Source organism: Grammomys surdaster, unplaced genomic scaffold, assembly GCF_004785775.1.
Source record: "Grammomys surdaster isolate TR1022 unplaced genomic scaffold, NIH_TR_1.0 97, whole genome shotgun sequence".
NCBI lineage: Eukaryota > Metazoa > Chordata > Mammalia > Rodentia > Muridae > Grammomys > Grammomys surdaster.
The window spans coordinates 20,117,259-20,137,905 of record NW_021604576.1 but is presented as its reverse complement, the minus strand read 5'-3'; the positions used below and the strand labels follow the sequence as shown (position 1 = coordinate 20,137,905).

General features: G+C 41.7%; 1 protein-coding gene across 1 annotated transcript in view; it reads left to right on the top strand.

The window, feature by feature from the left end:
- Positions 1-780: 780 nt before the first annotated feature.
- The window catches only part of Cfap206 (cilia and flagella associated protein 206), a 39,817-nt gene continuing 19,950 nt past the window's right edge, over positions 781-20,647 (top strand). The window contains exons 1-11 of the mRNA XM_028781220.1: positions 781-919; positions 2,007-2,119; positions 2,697-2,780; positions 3,600-3,690; positions 5,372-5,560; positions 7,372-7,530; positions 9,043-9,251; positions 9,672-9,791; positions 11,938-12,136; positions 14,434-14,574; positions 17,876-18,069. Of these exons, the coding sequence (XP_028637053.1) occupies positions 2,012-2,119; positions 2,697-2,780; positions 3,600-3,690; positions 5,372-5,560; positions 7,372-7,530; positions 9,043-9,251; positions 9,672-9,791; positions 11,938-12,136; positions 14,434-14,574; positions 17,876-18,069 (1,494 nt within the window). The 5' untranslated portion in view covers positions 781-919; positions 2,007-2,011. The remainder of the gene's footprint in view (positions 920-2,006; positions 2,120-2,696; positions 2,781-3,599; positions 3,691-5,371; positions 5,561-7,371; positions 7,531-9,042; positions 9,252-9,671; positions 9,792-11,937; positions 12,137-14,433; positions 14,575-17,875; positions 18,070-20,647) is intronic.

Sequence of the window (20,647 nt, the reverse complement as noted above, 5' to 3'; positions counted from 1 at the left end):
GCAAGTAGAACTCTGTGAATTCAAGACTAGCCTGGTCTATGTCCAGTTCCAGACCATCCAAGACTACATAGTACGACCCTCTCTCAAGAAAACAAACAAAAATTATTATCCCCAATTCCAAACACACAGGTTTCCTTACTTGCATCTTATGAGTGGTGGGAGTAGACAGGGTCTTACTATACAGTGGAGGGTGTCTTAAAACTCTGCATTTTCCTATCTCTGCATTTTAAGGGCTGAGACTGTAAGCCTACATTATCATACCTGGTGTGAAAACACTCCTGAATGAAAAGTTTTACTATGGCATTTTGGAACACCAGGATATAGAATTCCTTTGAGAAAGAGAACATCAAAGCATTCTTTTGAAACAACTATAAACACTGATAATTCCAAGAACTCTAGGCTTTCTTATTCTCTTCAACTGATATATTTTCCACGTTTCCACGCTAGCGAGTTAACATGAACAGCGTCTGCACATCCAACCTTTGTTTTAGAACTTATGTTTCCATTGTCTTAAAACTGAGGTGTAGCAAAAGTGCCTTTGTAGCCTGGAACTTGGGTTCTTTTGCTTTGTCTCTTGGGAGGCTGAGGGAGAACCCTACACCCCTCTTCTTAAGGTGCGATCCCAGAAGCACCATCACAGCAGGCCTTCCCGGGCCCTTCCTTCTCCGGTCCTGCCCTCCTCAGTTCGCCCGGTCCTCTGGTCCCACCCCCATAGTCAGGCTCCGCCCCCAGCCTCTGCGGTCGCGTTCCGTCTCCACGGTTACGCGTCCGCGTTTGGGCTCTGGGGCTGGCGGGGAGAGCTGCGGCCGGCTGGCGTTCGGGCCAAGCCCAGCGCTCTGGGAGCTCCGGTCCGTTAAACCGCGGGTGTACCGGCGGGAAGACGGACGTCGGACTGCTGCAGAGCTAGTGCTGGTAGTTGGTAATCAACAGGGTGGGTGGGCAGGTATCCCGCTCTGCGCAAGCGCTCAGGAAGGAGCGGGCTCAACTTGGTTGTGTGGCTGGCAGGTCTGACGTCGCAGGGGTGGCTAGCATTGGTTAGGTACTTGTGTCAAGCCGCGAACTTTTCTAACCACAGTAGGCTCGTAAGTTCAGGAGAAGGTGATAACAACACTCATTTTTTCAGATGAGCAAACTAGCTTCCAAGGAGGCAAGGTACTTGTCTCCTCAAGATGCTGTTGGACCTTTGATGTCCCAATTCTGCATTTCCCATCCCTCAGGGCACTCCTGGCTTTATTTCCTTTACCTTCACGTTCCCCTGTGTTGTTACCGATAACTCTAAAATCAGGAAATCCCTGACTTAAAATTACCACTCTTCCCTAGTTTATAATAGATGAAACGAATAGCTAGGAGTTCTTTTTTAGAGGTTCAGAACTCACACGCTTTCATTATTTACTTTTAATGTTTCTGTTAGAGTCCATATCGCAAGGAAGGAATAATCCGAGAAAAAATTTTCTTAAAGTTATGAAATTGTGTTACAGTTGGGAAAGGTCCGTTAGTGAATGTATTGATAAGCACTTTCGTTTGCAAGCCGTGTTCTTGCTGCCTACACAGGGTCTTGGTTTTTTGTTTGTTTGTTTTATTTTCTTTTCTTGCCCAAATTCTGCTAAGATAGATTTATTTATTTATTTATTTATTTATTTATTTATATTTGTTTTTGAGACTAGGTCTCACTACATAGCCCTGACTCACTCACTACTATGTAGACCAGGATAGACTCATGAGAGATCTGTCTGCATCTGCCTCCCAAGTTCTGGGATTTAACACGTGTGCCACCATCCCTAACTAATTTCGTTTTAATGGTGGAATGATTTAAATTTGGGGAAAATCCCAGTTACTCTCTATCATTAAAGACATTTAAAATGGTGAAAAAAAACAGGAGGAAACTAGATTATAATTAAATAGTGATAACTCAGTAGACATTGTGGATATTCCAGATCTAGTAATGAAATCTAACCAGGAAATGTGCATAAATGAAATTACTAAAAGAAAATTGTTGCTTTGTTTAGCCACAATGCCTCCCACTCAGGCAGAAAGTGTTATAAAGAATATCATACGAGAGATAGGACAAGAATGTGCAACCCATGGAGAGATCACTTCGGAAACGGTGGTAGCTTTTATGGTAAGGATGATTAATTTTGCAATAAAATAAATTTATATGTGTTATAAACAAATTTTAAACTGTGATAGTGAGTTTTTTCCTTTAAAATTCTTGGGAGCTTTCCTGACGTTTTTTTAGATGAAAGCAGTGAGATCATCAGATGACTTAATGAAAAGCATCGTTTCAGAGTCTGCAGAATGTCTTGTAGCTTTACAGTGATTTAGGAGATCCCGTGAAGCTTGGAAACCTCAATAATATTCTGCTGTGAAGTTTTAACATGTATCTTTGTTCAAAGCATGTTGTAAAAGTTAGTCCCTGCTTTGGTTTCTCTGCTCTTCCTTGCTTAACAACACATACCGAGAACACGGGATACACCAGTTTCCTGCTCTAAAACGGTAACCATTGCTTTCAGCCTCTCTGCTATGTATCTTTCTAAACCACATTCAAGTTTGATGTTTATTGTTTTCTGTCTCCAGCCTATAACAAAAGCACAAAAGAGGGAGTGATAAGAAACCAAGCTGAACATCAAGGAAATTGGTTAAAAAACAGAGATGAATTAATTTCATGAGTAAAATTACTTTGTATGTTCTGTTTGTAGGTGAAAGCTGTCGTCCTAGATCCCAGCAATGGCTTTAACATGGATAGGACCCTCCTCAAGACTGATGTGCAGAAACTTGTTAAGGTGACTGTTTGACAGTCCTCATGTTTGGGATTGTCTGTTTTCAATTTTAAATAGAACACTGTGTTTTCCATCCTGTCTTCAGCAATGTTATAAAGAAACACAGAATGGCAGTGTAAATAAGCGAGGGGTTATTTTCTAATAGAACAGTGTCTGGAGGTACTTAGGCTGTTCCTGGCCTCCTGGACTCCCACCCTTGGCTTTCCTCCATGTCAGAGTAAGGGTCATATCCCATGATGGAAGAAGGGGAAAGACAAAGGCAGAAGAGTCGTTCCAGTCAGATCCTCTCAGAAAGTGACAACTGACACTTTAAATCATGGAGTCAGGGCTAACATTGTCTGCCGCCGTGTCCCCGCCTCTGTCTCTCTTTCTGACAGAGGGTTTCCTTTTGTAGTTCTGGTGGCTAAAAGTTGTGTGAGTCCTCCTGTCTCTGTTTTGTGAGTGTTGAGATACTGGGTTTGCAGGAGTATACCATCATGCTCTGCCCGTTTTCCTTTCTTTCTGAAAATAACTTAGAATATAACTCATTTGTTAGACTGCTTGCCTGGCATGCCTAAAAATATGCCTTGTGTTAGATACCCAGACATTCACTGTATTAAGTCAGGTGTGATAATCTGAGCAATGGGGAGGTGGGGACAGGATGATCATAAGTTCAAGATCATCCTCGGTTACATAGTGAAGATATAGCCTGGGCTATATGAGGCCAGCCTGGGCTACATAAGCCCTTGTCTCAAAATTCAAAACCCAAACAAACAAACAATCCAATCACTTGAATGTTTCAGAAAAATATAGTAGAAGCATTCATGCAACGCTCTCTTCCAGCTTTGTGTAGCACGGCTATTGGACAATAAAAATCCATCCCTGGACACCATTAAGATGCAGGTCTACTTCGATATGAATTACACAAGTCGAGGTAACATGGAACCTATTTTCATACATTTTAAAAGTTTTAAAAATTGCTGTTTAGGTAAGAACGGTTTAATTTGGTTGATAACAGGCTTAATTGTTAATGACATTAATTTTTGTCTGTCTTTTGATCTTTTCTGTCTTTGATCTGTTAGGCAACCTTCTGTTGTTATTCATAGAATGCCTGAGATAACCAGTTTACGCAAAGGAGGAGTCTGTTTGGGATTGTTGAGCTGTAGAGACTTAGCCCATGTTCTGTGGGCCGGTTGCTTTTAGGCCCATGGAGGCACACCTTGGTAGGACATGTGTCTGGGAAGAGTCCTGTACCTCATGACTGGAATGCAAACAATAAGATGAGGTAGGGCGTTCCCCAAAGGATTACCTCCAGTGACCCAAACACCTTCCTTCTGGTGGATTCCAGCTCTTCAACGCTCCACTGTACAGTATACAGTGTAGAACAGTGTGGGCTGGATACCAAGCCTCTAAGTGAGAACGACCTCTGAGAAACAGTTCACTATATTTAAAAATATCATAGTGTTGAAAATCCAAATGAGGAAAATGCCAATTGCCTTTGCGAATGCTAAGAGTCAATTGGAAACTATATGCTTGTTTCCAAGTTCTTCTGTTTTTAACGTTTATGGCACTAATACGGGACAGCTAGAAACTAAACCACTGCAGTTAAAATTCTTATATTTTTGGATCTTCTTATTTATGGTTTTGAATATTATCTCATAATATTTAAATTATACAACTACTCCAAAGTAATGTGGGAATATAGGCCCAGAACATAGGTAATTATATTTACTATTTATATTTTACATTTAATGCATACATAAAAGGCATGTTAGAAACAGGGAGAAGTAAAGTGAGCTATTTTCTACAATGTGATCATTATTAAATATTTGGTGACTTTATTTTTTCTTTCTATGCAGTAGACATTCAGAATGTAAAATATGTAAGATAACATCTCTTACCTTTTTGCTTAATAACAATGAAACTCCAAAGGGGGAAAAATTCATAAAATTAAAGAAACTTGATTTCTTTTTTTTAGTTTGTAAACATTCTCAGTTGTTTTTGAGGTGAAATTATAGATATGAATGTTGCATTGTTGGATTGTGATTGAGAGATTTTACTAAGTTATAAGAATTGTTCTGCCGGGCGGTGGTGGCGCACGCCTTTAATGCCAGCACTTGGGAGGCAGAGGCAGGTGGATTTCTGAGTTCGAGGCCAGCCTGGTCTACAGAGTGAGTTCCAGGACAGCCAAGGCTACACAGAAAAACCCTGTCTCGAAAAACAAAACAAAACAAAACAAAACAAAGCAAAAAAAGAATAAGAATAAGAATAAGAATATATAGACTATTTATATTGCACTAAATGTGTTTACATGTTTATGTGTGTTTACTTTTATGTTTTAACCAAATACTCTATTTAACTTCTATAATAACATTTCCTACTAGATTTCTGTATTTAGGCTTCTTGCTGGCCTCTGTTTTCATTCAGCACTATACCTTAAGAAGTCAGGGTTTAGGAATTTAGCTCAGTGGGGCTCAATCCCAGCACTCAAGGGAGGGTGGCAAGGAGTTTTGTTTTCATAAAATTGCCATACACAAACCAATTTTTCTTGAGTCCTTATCTGAGGAGAATTCTAAGTATTGAAGATGTGAAATACTGTTACTTGCTCATTTTAGAGGACTTTCTTGAAGAACATCACCGGGTCTTAGAGTCCAGATTAGGCATCATCAGCAGAGAAATCACAGACAACAGAGCATGCGCCAGGGAAGAGCTGGAAAATCTCTACAGAAAGGTTGTCAGCTATGTGTTACTTCGGTCTGGGCTTGGATCCCCCACAGACATCAAGATCGTCAGAGAGGCAACAGGTAAAAAGGAGAAATGATTTCTAGTCCATAAGCTAACCTATATGCCCACTGTATTCATATGTATAGTTTGATCATGTGTGTTCATACCTTTGCATGGGTGGGAGCTTGTGTGCACATGTGTGCATGTACATGTGGGGACCAGAGGTTGGCACTGAGCATCTTCCTCCGTGTGTCCACTTTATTTACCAAGCCAGGGTCCCTCACTGAACCCAGAACTCTCCATTCCAGTTCTAGCCGGTCTAGCTCCACAGCTTGCCCCAGGGTCTCCGGTCTTCCCTTTATAACACTGAAATTTCGTAGAAAGGCATCACACCGGCTCAGTGTTGGTTTACATGGGTCCTGGGGATTCAAACTCTGGTCATCACGCTTGTGTGGCAAGCCCGCCCTTTACTCACAGACCATCTCCTTAGTTCTGCCATCACATTTTATAAAATTGTTAAAGACTGGAAAAGAAAATCAGCATACATAATTAGTTCAAACTCACTAGGTTCCTAGAATTAAATTAAAGAGGGAGGAGGACATCGAGGGTAACAGGAGCACGGAGTAGTCCATATTTCCTCTCATATATGTAATCAGCATATAATGTATGACATGAAATCAGAGTGGAGACTGGACTGGGGCAGGAATGGAGAGGAGGGGCAGGGGAAGGTAACAGGAGGGTGGAAATATGACCCAAGTACAATAATGCAATCTGAAAATGTCATGATGAAATCCATTATTTTCTGTGCTAAATGATGATGGTGGTGGTGATGATGATGATGGTGATGATGATGGTGATAATTTCTAAAAAGCAACTTAAAAATAAACCCCCACAGTCTGGAGAGATGGTTTAGTTTTTAAGAATGTTTGCTGCTCTTCTGGAAGACTTGAGTTCAATCCCTAGCACCCATGTCAGGCAGCTCATAAACTGCCCCAGCTTCAGAGGCTCCAACACCAGTTCTGGCCTCCAAAAGACACTGGAAAACACGTGGTATATATTCGCAAATGCACACACCATACATAAAAATAAATTCTAAAGTAAACTCCCAGATAGCTTTTACACTGTGTTCAACTGGGAACTTTAAGCAGCACTTGTCAATGGTGAGAGGCTGTGCATACCCAGTGGCCTATTCCACCTACCTAGTGGAACAGCAGCAGCATTTTGAAGGTAGGAGGCTGAGGGAGTGATTGGGACCTATGAAAAGGAGTACTCCATACAGGTGGGAAGCATTGACTCTGTCATCTGGTTAGGATCTTGACAGAGGAACTCTTTGTATTCTCAGGAAATATATGTCCCGTTAATACTTTTAAATGGGGATAGAGCTGTGCGTAGTGGTGCTTGTCTGTATTCCCCAGCACTTGGGACATAGGACACAGGTAAACCAGGGGTTCAAGGCCTCCCTGAGCTATGCACTGAGTTTGAGGCCAGCCTGATTATACGGGACTCCCTCCCTCATGAAACAAAACCAATATATAGTGAGGGACTAAACAAGGTATTCAGCCTTCTTATTACATTTTCCCATTATTTTAAAGTATAGATTTTTCTACTCAGAGCCTTAATTAGAAAGATTTTTTTTTACCAATTGATGAATTAATAAGGACAGAGACATGGGGTAATAACATTATTTTCAGTAGCCCAGACCTGGTATTTGATAACATTTGCTATGCGTGCTACAGCAGGTATCATAAAAAACAACTGTATAAATAACACTAGAAAGACCCATCCCTCGACTTTCTGCAGACAGAAAGAAGCTTTAATCGTAAGTTCTGGCAGCTCTGCCCCACCAGTGCCTTTCTGTCCATCATGGTGTTTCTCCTTTCGTCTGTTTCAGCTGCTCTGCAGAGTGTTTTCCCTCAGGCTGAGCTCGCCACATTTCTGACTCTTAGTAAGAAGGACAAGGAACACCAGTTAAAAGAGCTCACCATGATTGTTACTGGAATTCGGTTATTTAACAGAGACTGTGGGAAAGGAGGAGAAGGCATTGATGACTGTAAGTGTATCTGTCAGCTGCTTCTCAGGGTTCTGCGTGTTTAAGGCTTAACTTCACAATGCAGCAGGCAACTTAATAGGCAGTTTTGTTGGTTAGAAACAATGGCTCTTCATCTCGTGGGGTGGTCCTCGCCTTGCTGAGGCAAAGCTTGATGTTTCCTGTATCACAGAGCTAGTTTCAGGGACCCAGTCAGTCACTGGCATGAGGGAGAAGCTCAGAATCCACCCTCCGAGCTCAGCGGAGTGTGGCGTTTACTCCGTGCCACCCAAGAGGAGGAAAACTAGTTAAAAATTAAAAATCACTTTGGAAAGAAAGTGGTGCTGTATATTTAATGGGATGAAAAGGCCAACGAGGAGACATGCCAAGATCTGCAAAGTCAGAAACAACTCCTATGTTGTGTATGTCAGTACATATACAATGCATACGTGGTACATGCTTTGTTATTTATTTATTTTTCGTTTTTAGGTGAGATCTCACTGTGTAACCTTGAATAGCCTGGAACTTGCTATGTAGACCAGGCTTGCCTCAGATTCACATCGATCCACCTGCCTCAGCCTCCCAAATGCTGGGATGAAAGGTGTGCCCCACCACACTCAGTCCACAGTGCAGCCTGTTTGTAAGTTTGAAAATACTTAGAAAGTATCTAATAAAGGACCTAACAGTAGAAGTCACCTCATGTGAACTTTACATTTCTGCAGGCCCGTTGAGAAGGCGTTCCTGCCTTTTACCTCGATCACTCCATCGGCACTAGCAGCAGAGCCAGCCAGCCACCCTGACTGTCTTCTCTCCTGCCTTCTGAACTTTCGGGGGCTGTGAATCCACAGAGTTAGACCCTATGAGGGTTTTGTTTGTTTTCTATTTTTGAAAGTTGTCATAAAAATTCAAATTCCAGGGTTGGAGCTGGCTCAGTATTTGCTACTCTTACAGATGATTAGAGGTTTCGTTCCCAGCACCCAAGTGGTGGCTCATAACTGGTCCAGTGAATTGGAACACAGGATCCAGCACCCTCTTCTGGCCTCTATGGGTATTGCACATACATACTGCACAGATCTATACGTAGATAAAGAACTCATACACATTAAATAAATGTAAAAATTACAAAAATCAATTTCCCACCAGCCAGAGAGTGCCTTCCCTTGCTAGACTATTTTGTTTATTTTTCGAGTCCAGATAAAGTTCACACATATGCTTTAAATCTGCTTTCACAAAAGGCGGGCTCCCTGGTTCTTCTAAAGGAGCATGACAAGTACAGGACACGGCACTAGTCTACCTAAATTTTCTATAATTAGTGAGAAAAGTAGATCTGATTCTGTCTTTTCTTGTTATTATGACAGTGTTGTTTTTGTTCTGGACAGGCCCTTTTCTCCATGGGGTGGGACCACGAAAGACATGCCTTTGTTATTATTAATCTGATAGGAAAAAATCTGACTTAATTTAATGTTTAAAATACAAGTATATTCTGGGCTCTTTCCCCTCTGTCTAATGCCTGTGCTCTCATACTCTGACACACAGTGCCAGCCATTCTCCACGAAGCAATCCCAGCCACCACTCAGCATATCGACTCCCAGCTTCAGATTGCCCAAGACCAGGCATTTCGCTACACAGCCATCCTTGAGAAAGTAACAAACAATCCACTCATGGCCAAAGAACTTCAGCCGTATATGTTAAAGGAAGCGTTGTACAATGTTCGACAGTATGAGATCTTCCTACAGACTATTTTGGTGAGCTAATGTCACAAGATCTGGCATTTTCTGTATGACACAGTCTCTCCTGAGAACAGGGTGACTCACGAAGGAGAAGGTGACCTTCGCATTGCCTTGCCATGACCAGGGCTTAAAACAGAAACAGCAAAGTTAGGTTTAAACTTTGTGGGACTCTGTTGGTAGAGGCCAATTTACAGTTGTTGATTCTCTTTAGTACTTGTTAGTATGATTAGCAACGTGCTACAAGCAGTGATGTGTGTGTTTGTGACACTTGTAATTGAGAGCATGTGCTTTACATTGTTGGCAGGGAGCCGGCACAGACAGTGTCATTGTCACTTGGAAGTTGGGAGTGGGCAGGGCTTAGCACATGGTATTAAATCATAATAATTATAAAATTATAATTATAAAATATGAATCCAAGTCATGCTGTCTTCACAGTCAGATATAATTACTTGTGCTGAGGAGGTGGAGATGATGATAAAACAATTGGCAGCTCAGCTGGAACAACTGAAAATAACAGTAAAATCAAGGACAGCAGTCCCAACGTCACAAGTCTTCGTGAGTACTGGGCATCGTCTTCCACTTTGCTTTTGTGGACCTGGCTCTCAGTATGTCGCCCTAACTGGCCTGAACCTTGCTCTGGAGACCAGGTTGGCTTCAAATCACAAAGATCCACCTGCCTCTGTCCCTGAATGCTGGAAGGGAGGGATGGAGGGAAGGGCGCACCACCATACTCCCTGACTTTGACCTTTTTTTTTAAATTGGATATTTTACTTACATTTCAAATGTTATCCCCTTTCCTGTTTTCCCCTCCACAACCCCCCATCCTCTTCCCCTTCCCCCTGCTTCTATGAGGGTGCTCCCCCCTCCCACCTCACCGCCCTGGCATTCCCCTACACTGGGGCATCGAGCCTTCACAGGACCAAGGGCCTCTGCTCCCATTGATGCCCAACAAGGCCATCCTCTGCTACATACGCAGCTGGGCCATGGGTCCCTCCATGTGTACTCTTTGGTTGGTGTTTATAATGATGATGATGATGATTGTGAAGGAGCATGCCACACGGCACATGTGCGGCCAGAGAGCAACATTCAGGAGTTGGTTCTTTACTTTCTTAGTGGGATCCTGGAATCAAACCTGGGCTGTCAGGCTTGTGAGTATTTTTACCCACTAAGCCACCTTGATAGTCTAAGTCTTTTCTCACCTGTGATAAAAATCAGCTGTGCACAAACTAGGCCAGTGCTCTACTGCTGAGCTAATTCCCTGGCATATGGTTTGTTTGCTTTTGTTCTTGTTCTTGTTTTTGTTTTAGGCCAGTACCTGACTATATAGCTCTGTAGGTATCCCAAGCTGTTCTGGAATGTGGGTCCTCTTGTGCTAGAACATCCTGGGTGCTGGAATGCAGGCATGTGCCACTGTGTCAGGTGCAATTTCTTAAGGCTGAACCTCCTTTCGAGTCCTATAAATCGGATCAGAATTCCTTACAATTGAATTCCATTAGAATGATATTACATAACACATAGCATTAGTTGTATACAAGCTGGTCCTGCTCTTCACAGTCAAGTCTTAGTAACAGCCCGCTGTTTGATAAGGGTGGTTGCTATTGAAGGAAATCATGATGTCTAGGAACGATGACCATAGTATCTGTGGCCTTGGAAGCAGTCCATTGTAGTGTAGAAGTGTGGAGTCAGGGGAGAGAGGAGAGAGACAGTGGGCAGGGAGGCAGATGGGAAGGGAGAGAGACAGGAAGAGAGTGAGGATGTGTTCATAGTACTCTGTCAGAAATGGAGTCTAGCAAGGATGTGATACAACTTTTGTCTTATCTGAGAGGAAGATAACCTCTTTATTTACCATGCAGTGACTTTCTGATCAACAGTACTGTTTTATAGGAAATCGCTGCCACCCTGATCTGAACAAGGTAAAATGTACATACACTTTACATGTTACATACATGTAAACATACATACATGTTACATACATGACCATTTGAAACCATGATACCTTTCTGCAGTCATTCTCAACATTGGATTTAAAAAGCAAGAAACCTTATGTGAGGCCTGGTTGATTTTCTGTTTGTTCTATAAATGTTAATTTCTATTGTGAATAAGGTATTTTATTTCAACAACCTAAAGATTTAGCTTGCAGCTCCCTTGACATGCCAGAAGATGCACTTATATGCTTTCCAGGTTCTTTTGATTCACAACAGGCTCAGATAAGTCTACTATAGTGAGTTATTTAGGTTTGTTTGTTTGTTTGTTTGTTTTTTCGAGACAGGGTTTCTCTGTGTAGCCCTGGCTGTCCTGGAACTCACTCTGTAGACCAGGCTGGCCTCGAACTCAGAAATCTGACCGCCTCTGCCTCCCAAGTGCTGGGATTAAAGGCGTGTGCCACCACTGCCCGGCAGTTATTTAGTTTTTGAACAAAAATTTCCAAGCATATTTTTCTTTTTGGCCTTTTGAGGTAAAGTAGTACTATTTCTTAGGAGATCAAATGTGTTTGGCTACTTCTTAGGCAAATTAACTTAATAACAGTTATGCCAAATGAAATACTTCAAAAGAAAGCACTGGTTTTCCTTCTTCCAACTTTCGAGTCTGTTATAGTTTGATAAGACTTGAGGAATGAGTTTCTTTGTGACCCCTGCTTACTTTTAAGAGCACACTGATGACTCTGCCACACAGTCACTTTGTCCATGTCCTCTCCCGTTAGCCCATCTTCATTGCGCTGGCAAGTCTATGGATGAGCTTTCAGGATGAGACGGTTCTGATCAGCGTCCTCAGTAACTTGACCACCAACCTGGAGCTGTTCCTGGGAACTCACGAGCTTCTCTTTCCCGAGAAAGCGATGCAAGGTCTTCTCGATGGCGTCGTCATAAAAAGTGATTTGACGAGAATAGAGGAGCACATGGGTAAGGCACACTAGCTATTGTCTCCTCCTTCAAGTTACCGTTGGCTTACAGTCACTCTTATTGGTTTCAAATTTTCAGGTTCGAGCTTTCTGATAAAATACTAAACATCTCAATTATGAAAAACTGATATTCATTATAGAAAATATGAAAAAAACCCCAGACACTGTATAACACACAACTTTAGTTTTCAGTGTGTAGGTGGTAGAACAGGAGTCCAAGGCCAGCCTAGGCTACACAGTAAGTTCAAGGCCATCCTGAGCTACAGGAGACCCTGTCTTAAAAAAAAAAGGTTGGAGGAGTGTGAAAAAATACAGATATGGAAAATGAGTATCTTACTTTCCAGAAATTAATTCTGATTGAAGTCCTTCATGTCTCCGTTTTGTGTGTTTACCCATTTATGTTGCAGGAGTGCTGGCTTTGTAATTGGTATACTGAGAAAAATCCTTGCTGTTTTTGTTGCAGATAAGGCTCCATTTTAAAGAATACTTGCTACACATCATCTTAGTGTCAAGTTGAAATTTGTGAGCAAATTTAGCTAATCTTAGGCCCTCTAAAGATATATTGATATCCCCTTCCCCCCATCTCTCAGACAGGGTTTTTCTGGGTAGAGTTGGCTGTCTTGAAACTCACTCTGTATACCAGGCTGGCCTCAAGCTCACAGAGATCCGAGCACTGCGACCTCCTGAGAGTGCTGGAAGTGTGCCACCACTGCACAGCTGACATATTGATTCTTAGAGCAAGGTTGACATGATCAGTCAACTTTTAATCTTTTTGTCAGCTTTTTTACTTTTTTATATTAATTAAAGACAACCTAAAATTCATTAGAAATATCAAAGTAGAGCTTAGAACTTAACACTCAAACTTCTTCTAGAAAAATGAAGTTAGATTCTTTACTAAGTTCTTTTTCAGATTCTATTTTGGTAAAAACCAGAATAGAAAAATGTAGCGGTGAGTTGGTTTCTTAAATCATTAGACTATATGAAAACCGAAAGCTGAATGGGGTACCCCAGCTCCTCTCGGTGGAAGCTTTCACTACTTGCTTAACTTCATTCAAGCAATACCTAAGCAGATATGAAAGGAAATTGAAAAGCTGAAGTAAGTTCAGTTATGAGTGTTTAGCTGAGCTGCACCCTCTTAGATTTAGAGATTTCTTTCCTACCAGAGTCAGAACTTTTTCTTCGTTAGAGTATTTTATCAAGTTATTCTCTCTAAAACTGGGAGAGCCATATTCTTCTGAAAAAAAATTTGCACCTGTTTATTACTCCAAGAGATCTTGGGTATATCAGGGTAGGACATATTTATTTTTCCAAGTCAGGCTTTATGTTTAGCTATAGATACAAGACAAGATAAACAGGATGTTGGCAGTTTGGGTCTATAACCAGGGATATTAAAAATATATGTGTGATTGTAAAAGTTAAGAATCTTGGGAAACAATTTTTCATAAATGTATGATTTGTATCAATTTATTAATTTTAGTTATCAATATAAGTAAAACAACTGGCATGAGGAAGTATCCTTAAAGGTCAAAAGAACAGGCTGGAAAGATGCCCCATAGATAAGAGCATTTCCTGCTCTTGCAGAGGACCCAAGTGCAACAGCCTGAAGCTGCAGCACCAGGGGAATCCAATACCTTCTTCTGGCTCTGGAGTACCAGACATGCATGCAGTGCACACACATACATATGTAGCTACTCACACATAACATAAAAACAACTATTTAAGAAAGAAGTCTAAAGGACAAAAATTGTATACCTTTTAATCAAAATGAAGCTAGTAAAAGGCATCTTCTTTCCACCTGGAACACCCTTTACAGCTTTGAGACGTTGTCTAGTTCTCTAAGTGCTGCATTCAAAGGTTCTCCATGTAGTGTTATATCAAGACGTGTGCCATCTTAAATGAAGGAGATCCTCTTGGTCACATAACAGTTCTTTCTGCTCATCAACTTGGGTAATTTACTGTGTCACAGCAGGACCATTACATACCTGACAGAAGTGCTGCTTTTCCCTTAACCTGCAGAACAGGCTTTTCTGAAAGGTCTCTCAGTGTTCAGTCTGGAGCAAAGTTCTGCTTCTACCTTTATCTAGCAAGTTACTGACCTGAACAGTCACCAAGGCCTTCACCTTTCTTTACATGAATATCATCCCAAATACGTCTGATTTTGTATACATCAGGGGACACTTTGTCAATTTGAAAAGGTTTATATGATAAGTTAATGTTCAGAATGACATACTGCTAACTGATTTAGGAAATTGCGTCTTCTCAGGGATGAAAACCATTTCCTGTTCTCTTTCATTTTAGAAGAAAGAGTGCAGTTGACAGATTTCAGAATACAGGAATGGCTTTTTCCAGAAACAACAGCAAACTTTAACAAACTGTTAATTCAGTACCGTGGATTTTGTGGCTACACATTTGCTGCAACTGATGGCCTTCTCCTCCCAGGTATACTGTTGAGATAAGCATCTGCCCTTCCGGCACCTGTTCTGTACAAGTGCTTGCTTACTATCTGTACTGTGTCATCCTTTAACATTGTGTGGACTCGGATGGTGAACTAGGGAGGAGATGCCGAGATGGCCTGACACCGTCCTCACCTGCAGGTGCTTCTAGGACAGTATGATAGATTGAAAAAGAGACTCTAAGGCATGAGGGCTGGGAGATGTAACAGGTTGACTGTCCCTGATCTAAAATGCTTCAGTCCAGTAATGTTTCTAATTGTGGGTTTGGGAGAGTCTGAGATTATTAAGGGGTAGGGCCTACGTTTAAACACAAATCTGTTGATGTTTCATAGATGTTTTATGTACAATGTACTAAGAGTACACTACTTTTAGTTCACCACATTTCTACTATGACTTATCACATGAAATTTCTGCTTGTGGGATCATGAAGGAACTCACAGATTGTTTCTCAGATTGTTTCTGATTTTGGAGCATTTCCCATTTTGTATTAGGGATGCTTGACCATCATTATACAACATGGACTCTATAGGGCCTTTAGAAGGGGATGGTTCTCATGTAGTGAGGGAGTCCAGAAGCACGGTTTAACAGTGCTAAAGATAGTGTCTTTAAAAGTGTTACCGGAAAAGACTTACTTATTTAACTGTTGTATTCATTTAAAAATATTTGTGGTCACTCTGCAGCTACCCTTCACTAACATAGGTTAAGATTTCTCTGTTCTTCTAAGGAAATATTTTATTAAGTAACATTTCTTTGTGGTACCTATATTATATATGGCATCATAATTTTACAAAATAGAGTAAATTAGATATTGAGAGGCAATATATTATAATTTAAAAAGTTCTGTGTGCAGTGGAAATGGTAAGCAGTCGATGGGGGCTATGTCATAACTAGCCGTAGTTGTCAACAGGACATACATGGGAAGAAGAAACCTCAATTAAAGAATTGCCTCCATCAGGTTGGCCTCTGAACATGTCTTAGAGGCCTTTTATTGAGTGATAACTAATGTAAGAAAGCCAAGGCAACTTTGGACAGTGCCATCTCTAGGCATGGGCTGTGTAAGAAAGGTAGCAGAGGAAGCCACGGAGAGCACACCAGTAAGTAGTGCTCCTTTATGGTTTCCTCCTTCAGTTACTGCCTCCAGTTCCTGCCTTGAGTTCTTGCCTTGGCCTCCTTCAGTGACGGACTGTGAGCTTGTAAATTGAAATAAACCCTTTCCTCCCCAGAAGTTGGTCCATGGCTGTGTTTTATCATAGCAACAGAAAGCAAACTAGGACAGACTACAGTGAAAGCAAATTGAAAAAAAAAAACTGCATAATATTTACTTGTTGGTCCCTTGCTGGCAGGTCCAGGTGAGAAGAGAGTGGTCCTGGTCTCTCTGGGGGTAAGCAGGATAGTGAGTGTCTATGGCCCAAAAGAAGCACACTGGGCTGGGAGTCTTGTTGAAGCAGGAACTCAACTTTAATGTATCAGCCTCTCACTTATATAAACTCGGAGCATAGAAAGGAGGGGTTTTGGTGGGGTGAGATGACATTGGGGGTGGGGAAGGGTGACAGAGAGTATGGAGTGACTGACAGGGCCAATGGCAAAGCTCTACATCAGCAACAGTGGGGCAGAGGCAGGGCCAAACGGGTCTTATTGAGTTACCTCTGTACGAAAATGACTGAGATAGGTCTCAAAACTCAAGCCAGGCTTAGCCTCTCTCACAAGGCTGCAGAAACCCAAGCCAGGCTGAGGTTTGTCCACAAGGCCCAAACCAGGGCCGAAATGGGCCCAACATTTACTTTGTAACATTAACCTATCCTTCAGCTTTTTTCTTGATCTCTTTGTTGTTTTTCTATGTTTTATAGTTGGTTGGGTTTTTTTTTGGGGGGGGTTGTTGTTGTTTTGTCACAGAATTGCTGGAATTCTATGCTTTCATGGAAGAGAGGACAAATTGGCTTAGTCCCATATGTTGCTGTGAGGAGCAAACACACTAGAGACATGGTAACAGGGCAGTGACTGACATGGCCTAGCTTCCACCAGCTGTATTAGTAAGAGCACAAGAATGCAGCAGGGTTGCCAGGGTCCCCCGAATAAACTAGCACAGGCCCTTTTGCCTCTGTTTACTAGTGCAGACTATATGGCTCACACACCCTGAGACCCCTGGGACACTGGCTTGTCACACTGTCACGTCTGTCCTTTCCAGATGACTTCATATCTTCCAGAAGTCTTGATCACTTGACCCCAATTCATGTTCTAGCTTTTCACTTTACTACATCTTCCCTATTCAATATTTAATAAAATGTTAAAATACCAATCTCATACTCCTTTGTTTTACTATGCATTTAACCTGCTTGCTGACATGGTTTTTTAGTTCGTTTGTTATTCCTGTAACACTGGTCATTCTTTGACCTTTAATATATTTGTGACTTGTTGGGAGTGGGCACTCGTTTCCCTCCTGTATTCCTCTATACCAAGAATAAGGCCAACAATTATTTGTTAGAGAAATAAATAAAACAGTATTAACATTTCCTACATAATTTCCATAGGACATATGGATATTTAATAACCCACAGTCTTTGTAGAATCTTTTTATAGTGGAAGACATGCAAGTCTGTAATGAGGAAATGATGTCATACTTTCCTAGTTCTTAACAGAGTTACTTTAATAATCCATTAGGAACTGTGGACCTGGCTTAGGGTAAAAAGCATTAGGGGCTGTGGTCCTGGCTTAGTGGTAAGGTGAGCAAGTGTGAAGGACCCAAGTTCAGATTCCTACATTAAAAAGGTAAGTTGGCTGTCTATAGCCTTTCTTTGCATAGGATTGGGGCACAGAAACAGGGGAGGTAGGGCTTGTAGGCTGCCAGCAAAACCCAAGATTTAGTGAGCCTCTAGAGAGAGGTGCTGGCAACTGACTTTGGGTCCCGTGCAAGAGCCCTACTTAATTTTTCTTGCTAAGCCATTTCTTCAGCCACATAAAATATATTTTAAAGTTAAACTTATATAACTTAATATGAATTTCACATTTTTATCATTTAATAATGTTTTAGCAAAACAAAAGTAGAACTGATATGTTAAAATGTGGGATATCCATGTAGCTCCATGGTACAGGACTTGGTTAGCATGTGAAAGGCTCTGGGTTGTATTGTTAACCATATGTATGTATGAGTGCATGTGCGTGTGAATGTATGTATGTGTGTGTGTGTATACACATATATATCTCCATAGCAACATTGGTCCTATGGCTTACCACAAAACCAAAATTGCTTGGTTCATGCCTAACTAGCTTATTGTTCTTAATTTTCACAGGAAATCCAGCAATTGGAATTTTGAAATACAAAGACAGATATTATACTTTCAGTACCAGAGATGCTGCATATTTGTTTGCAGAAAATCCAGACCATTACATTAATTTGATTAAAGAGAAAGCCAAGAAGAATGCAGAGTTAATTCAGCTACTAGAACTTCATCAACAGTTTGAAACTCTCATACCATATTCTCAGGTAAACATGGTAAACTTTTGAAAATACCTGGGTTTCTAATTCCTGACTCGATTAAAGTGGCACCTCAGTATTGCTTACTGTGTATTTTTTTCCTGACAGTGAAGTTCAGCATATGCAGAAGCAGGAGCAGGATATCAGGTCTTCCTCTCTCACTTTTAACCTTCCTTTTGAGACAGTGGCTCTTTGAACCAAAAGGTCACTGTTTCCTTGAGGCTCACTGGCCACTAAGCTCTGAGCATCTACCAATCTCTGTCCCCAGCAAATGCTGGGATTGTGGTATGTATGGCCATGCCTAGCTTTTGTGTAGGTGCTGGGAATTTGGACTCAGGTCTATTTGCTTTCACCCACTTGGTACTGTTGAAGGGTACAAGAATGAGATTATTTTCTCTGCCAAGTAAAGAATTAAAAGGTAGAAAAAAGTGTTTCCAGAAATCTTAGGGAGTACCAACAGAGGCATCGTATGATGCCCAGGAAATCAAGTTCCTTTGTGGGGCTTTTGGTTTCATTAATTAAAAAAAAAATTAAAGCTGAACATGGTGGCACTCCCCTTTAATCCTGGCACTCAGAAGACAGAACAAGAAGGATTTCTGTGAGTTCAAAGCTAACAAGCAAAAAAAAAAAAAAAAAAGATAAGAAATAAAAGAAAAAAAACCCAGCCCAAACACAATATACATACAAATGTACATATGGATACAAGGGGCTGAGAAGATGGCTCAGTGGTTAAATGCACTCTCTGCTTTTTCAGAGGACTTGGGTTTGGTTCCCAGCACCCAGTTCCAGGGAATCTATTACCCTCTTCTGGCTTCTGTTGACACCAGTTATACATGCACATACACATAAGCAGGCAAAAATAAACAAATTAAATCCTTTTGGCTGGTGAAATGGCTCACCAGGTAAAGGCTTCTGCCATCAAGCCCGAAAACCTGAGTTCAAACCCTTGAAACTACATAAGGGAAGAAGAGAACTGACTCCTGCAAGTTGTCCTCAGGCCTCTGTGTGTGCACCATGGAATCTATACATGTGCACACACACAATAAACAGGTGTATACATTTTTAAAAGGAAAGAAAAGTCAAATGGAAACTCAGGGCCATTTACTTGTGCTTAAAAGGAAAAATCAGGTAAACTGTAAGCCTCATAGCTACCTAAAGTAATAGAAAAGATAGGCCTGGAAATATGCCTTGTACTACCTACTGTATGCATGTGTGCGTGTGTGTGTGTGTGTGTGTGCGTGCATGCATGCATGTACTACCAACTGTGTGTGCCTTTTAAAAAAACACAAGGAAGTCCAAAGTATTAGGGTATTTGAAACCACACTTAGGTTCGGGCCAGCATCAGAAATAAAAAGGAATGGAGAGAGGGAGGGAGGGAGGGAGGGAGGGAGGGAGGAAGGAAGGAAGGAAGGAAGGAAGGAAGGAAGGAAGGAAGGAAGGAAAGAAAGTCTATTACACTTGTTTGAGGAAAGGCAGGCAGTCACCCTGAACCTCATGGACTGCACTCGGGGCAGGAACTCTGGGACGGTACATGACATAAGGTGATCCACCTTCCTAAAGGGCCTGTTGTGTTCAGAGGCCTTGTTTTGTTGGTGTCCTCCATCCCCTCTGGCTCTTAAAGTCTTCCTGCCTTCTCCATTGTTTCCTGAGCACTGAGGAGTGGGTTTTGATGGAGACATACAATTTAGGACTGAGTGTTCTAAGGGCCCTTGCTCTGTGCGTGGTGTAAGGCTGTGGTCTCTGTATTCACTCCCATCTACTGCAGGTGGAAGGTTCTTTGATGAGGGCTGAGGAAGACACTGAGCTATGAGTAGGACAGAAGGTCCCTAGGACTCATTTTATTGCTCTGTTCCCTTAGCACCGTGGTTCTCAACCTGTGGGCCATGATCCCTATGAGAGAGACGTATCAGGTATCGTGTGTATCCCAGATATTTACATTGTGATACATAACAATATTAATATCACAGATATGAAGTAGCAGTGAAATACTTCTATGGTTAGGGGGTCACTACAACATAGGGAACTGTTTTAAAGGGTCACAGCATTAGGAAGGTTGAGAACTAGTGCTCTAGCAGACAGTAATGTCTCGTTTCTTTTAGGTTCCTGGTTTACCTAGTCTCGGGTTCCTGGCCACCTGAGCAGTGTTGGGCTTGGTTTCTATCTCTTGGAGTGGGCCTTAAATCCAATCAGATATTAGTTGGTTGCTCCCACAAGCTTTGTGCCTCTGTTCCGCTAGTACTTCTCATGGGCAGGTCACCACTATAGATCGAAAGGTTTTTGGCTGGGTTTATGTTAACCTTTCTCCTTTGGTAGTGTGCAGAGTACTTTCTAGTGCCACAAATACTAGTCAGTAGGGGTGAAGGTTCTGTGTGGGCACCAGGTGGAGCTTTCCATGTTCAATGAGCTGTGTAGATGTTATTTGAAGGCATATTTCTCTCTCTCTCTCTCTTCCTCTCCTCTCCCCTCCCCTCCCCTCCCCTCCCCTCCCCTCTCCTCTCCTCTCCTCTCTCTTCCTCCTCCTCCTCCTCCTCCTCCTCCTCCTCCTCCTCCTCCTCCTCCTCCTTCTTCTCTCTCTCTCTCTCTCTCT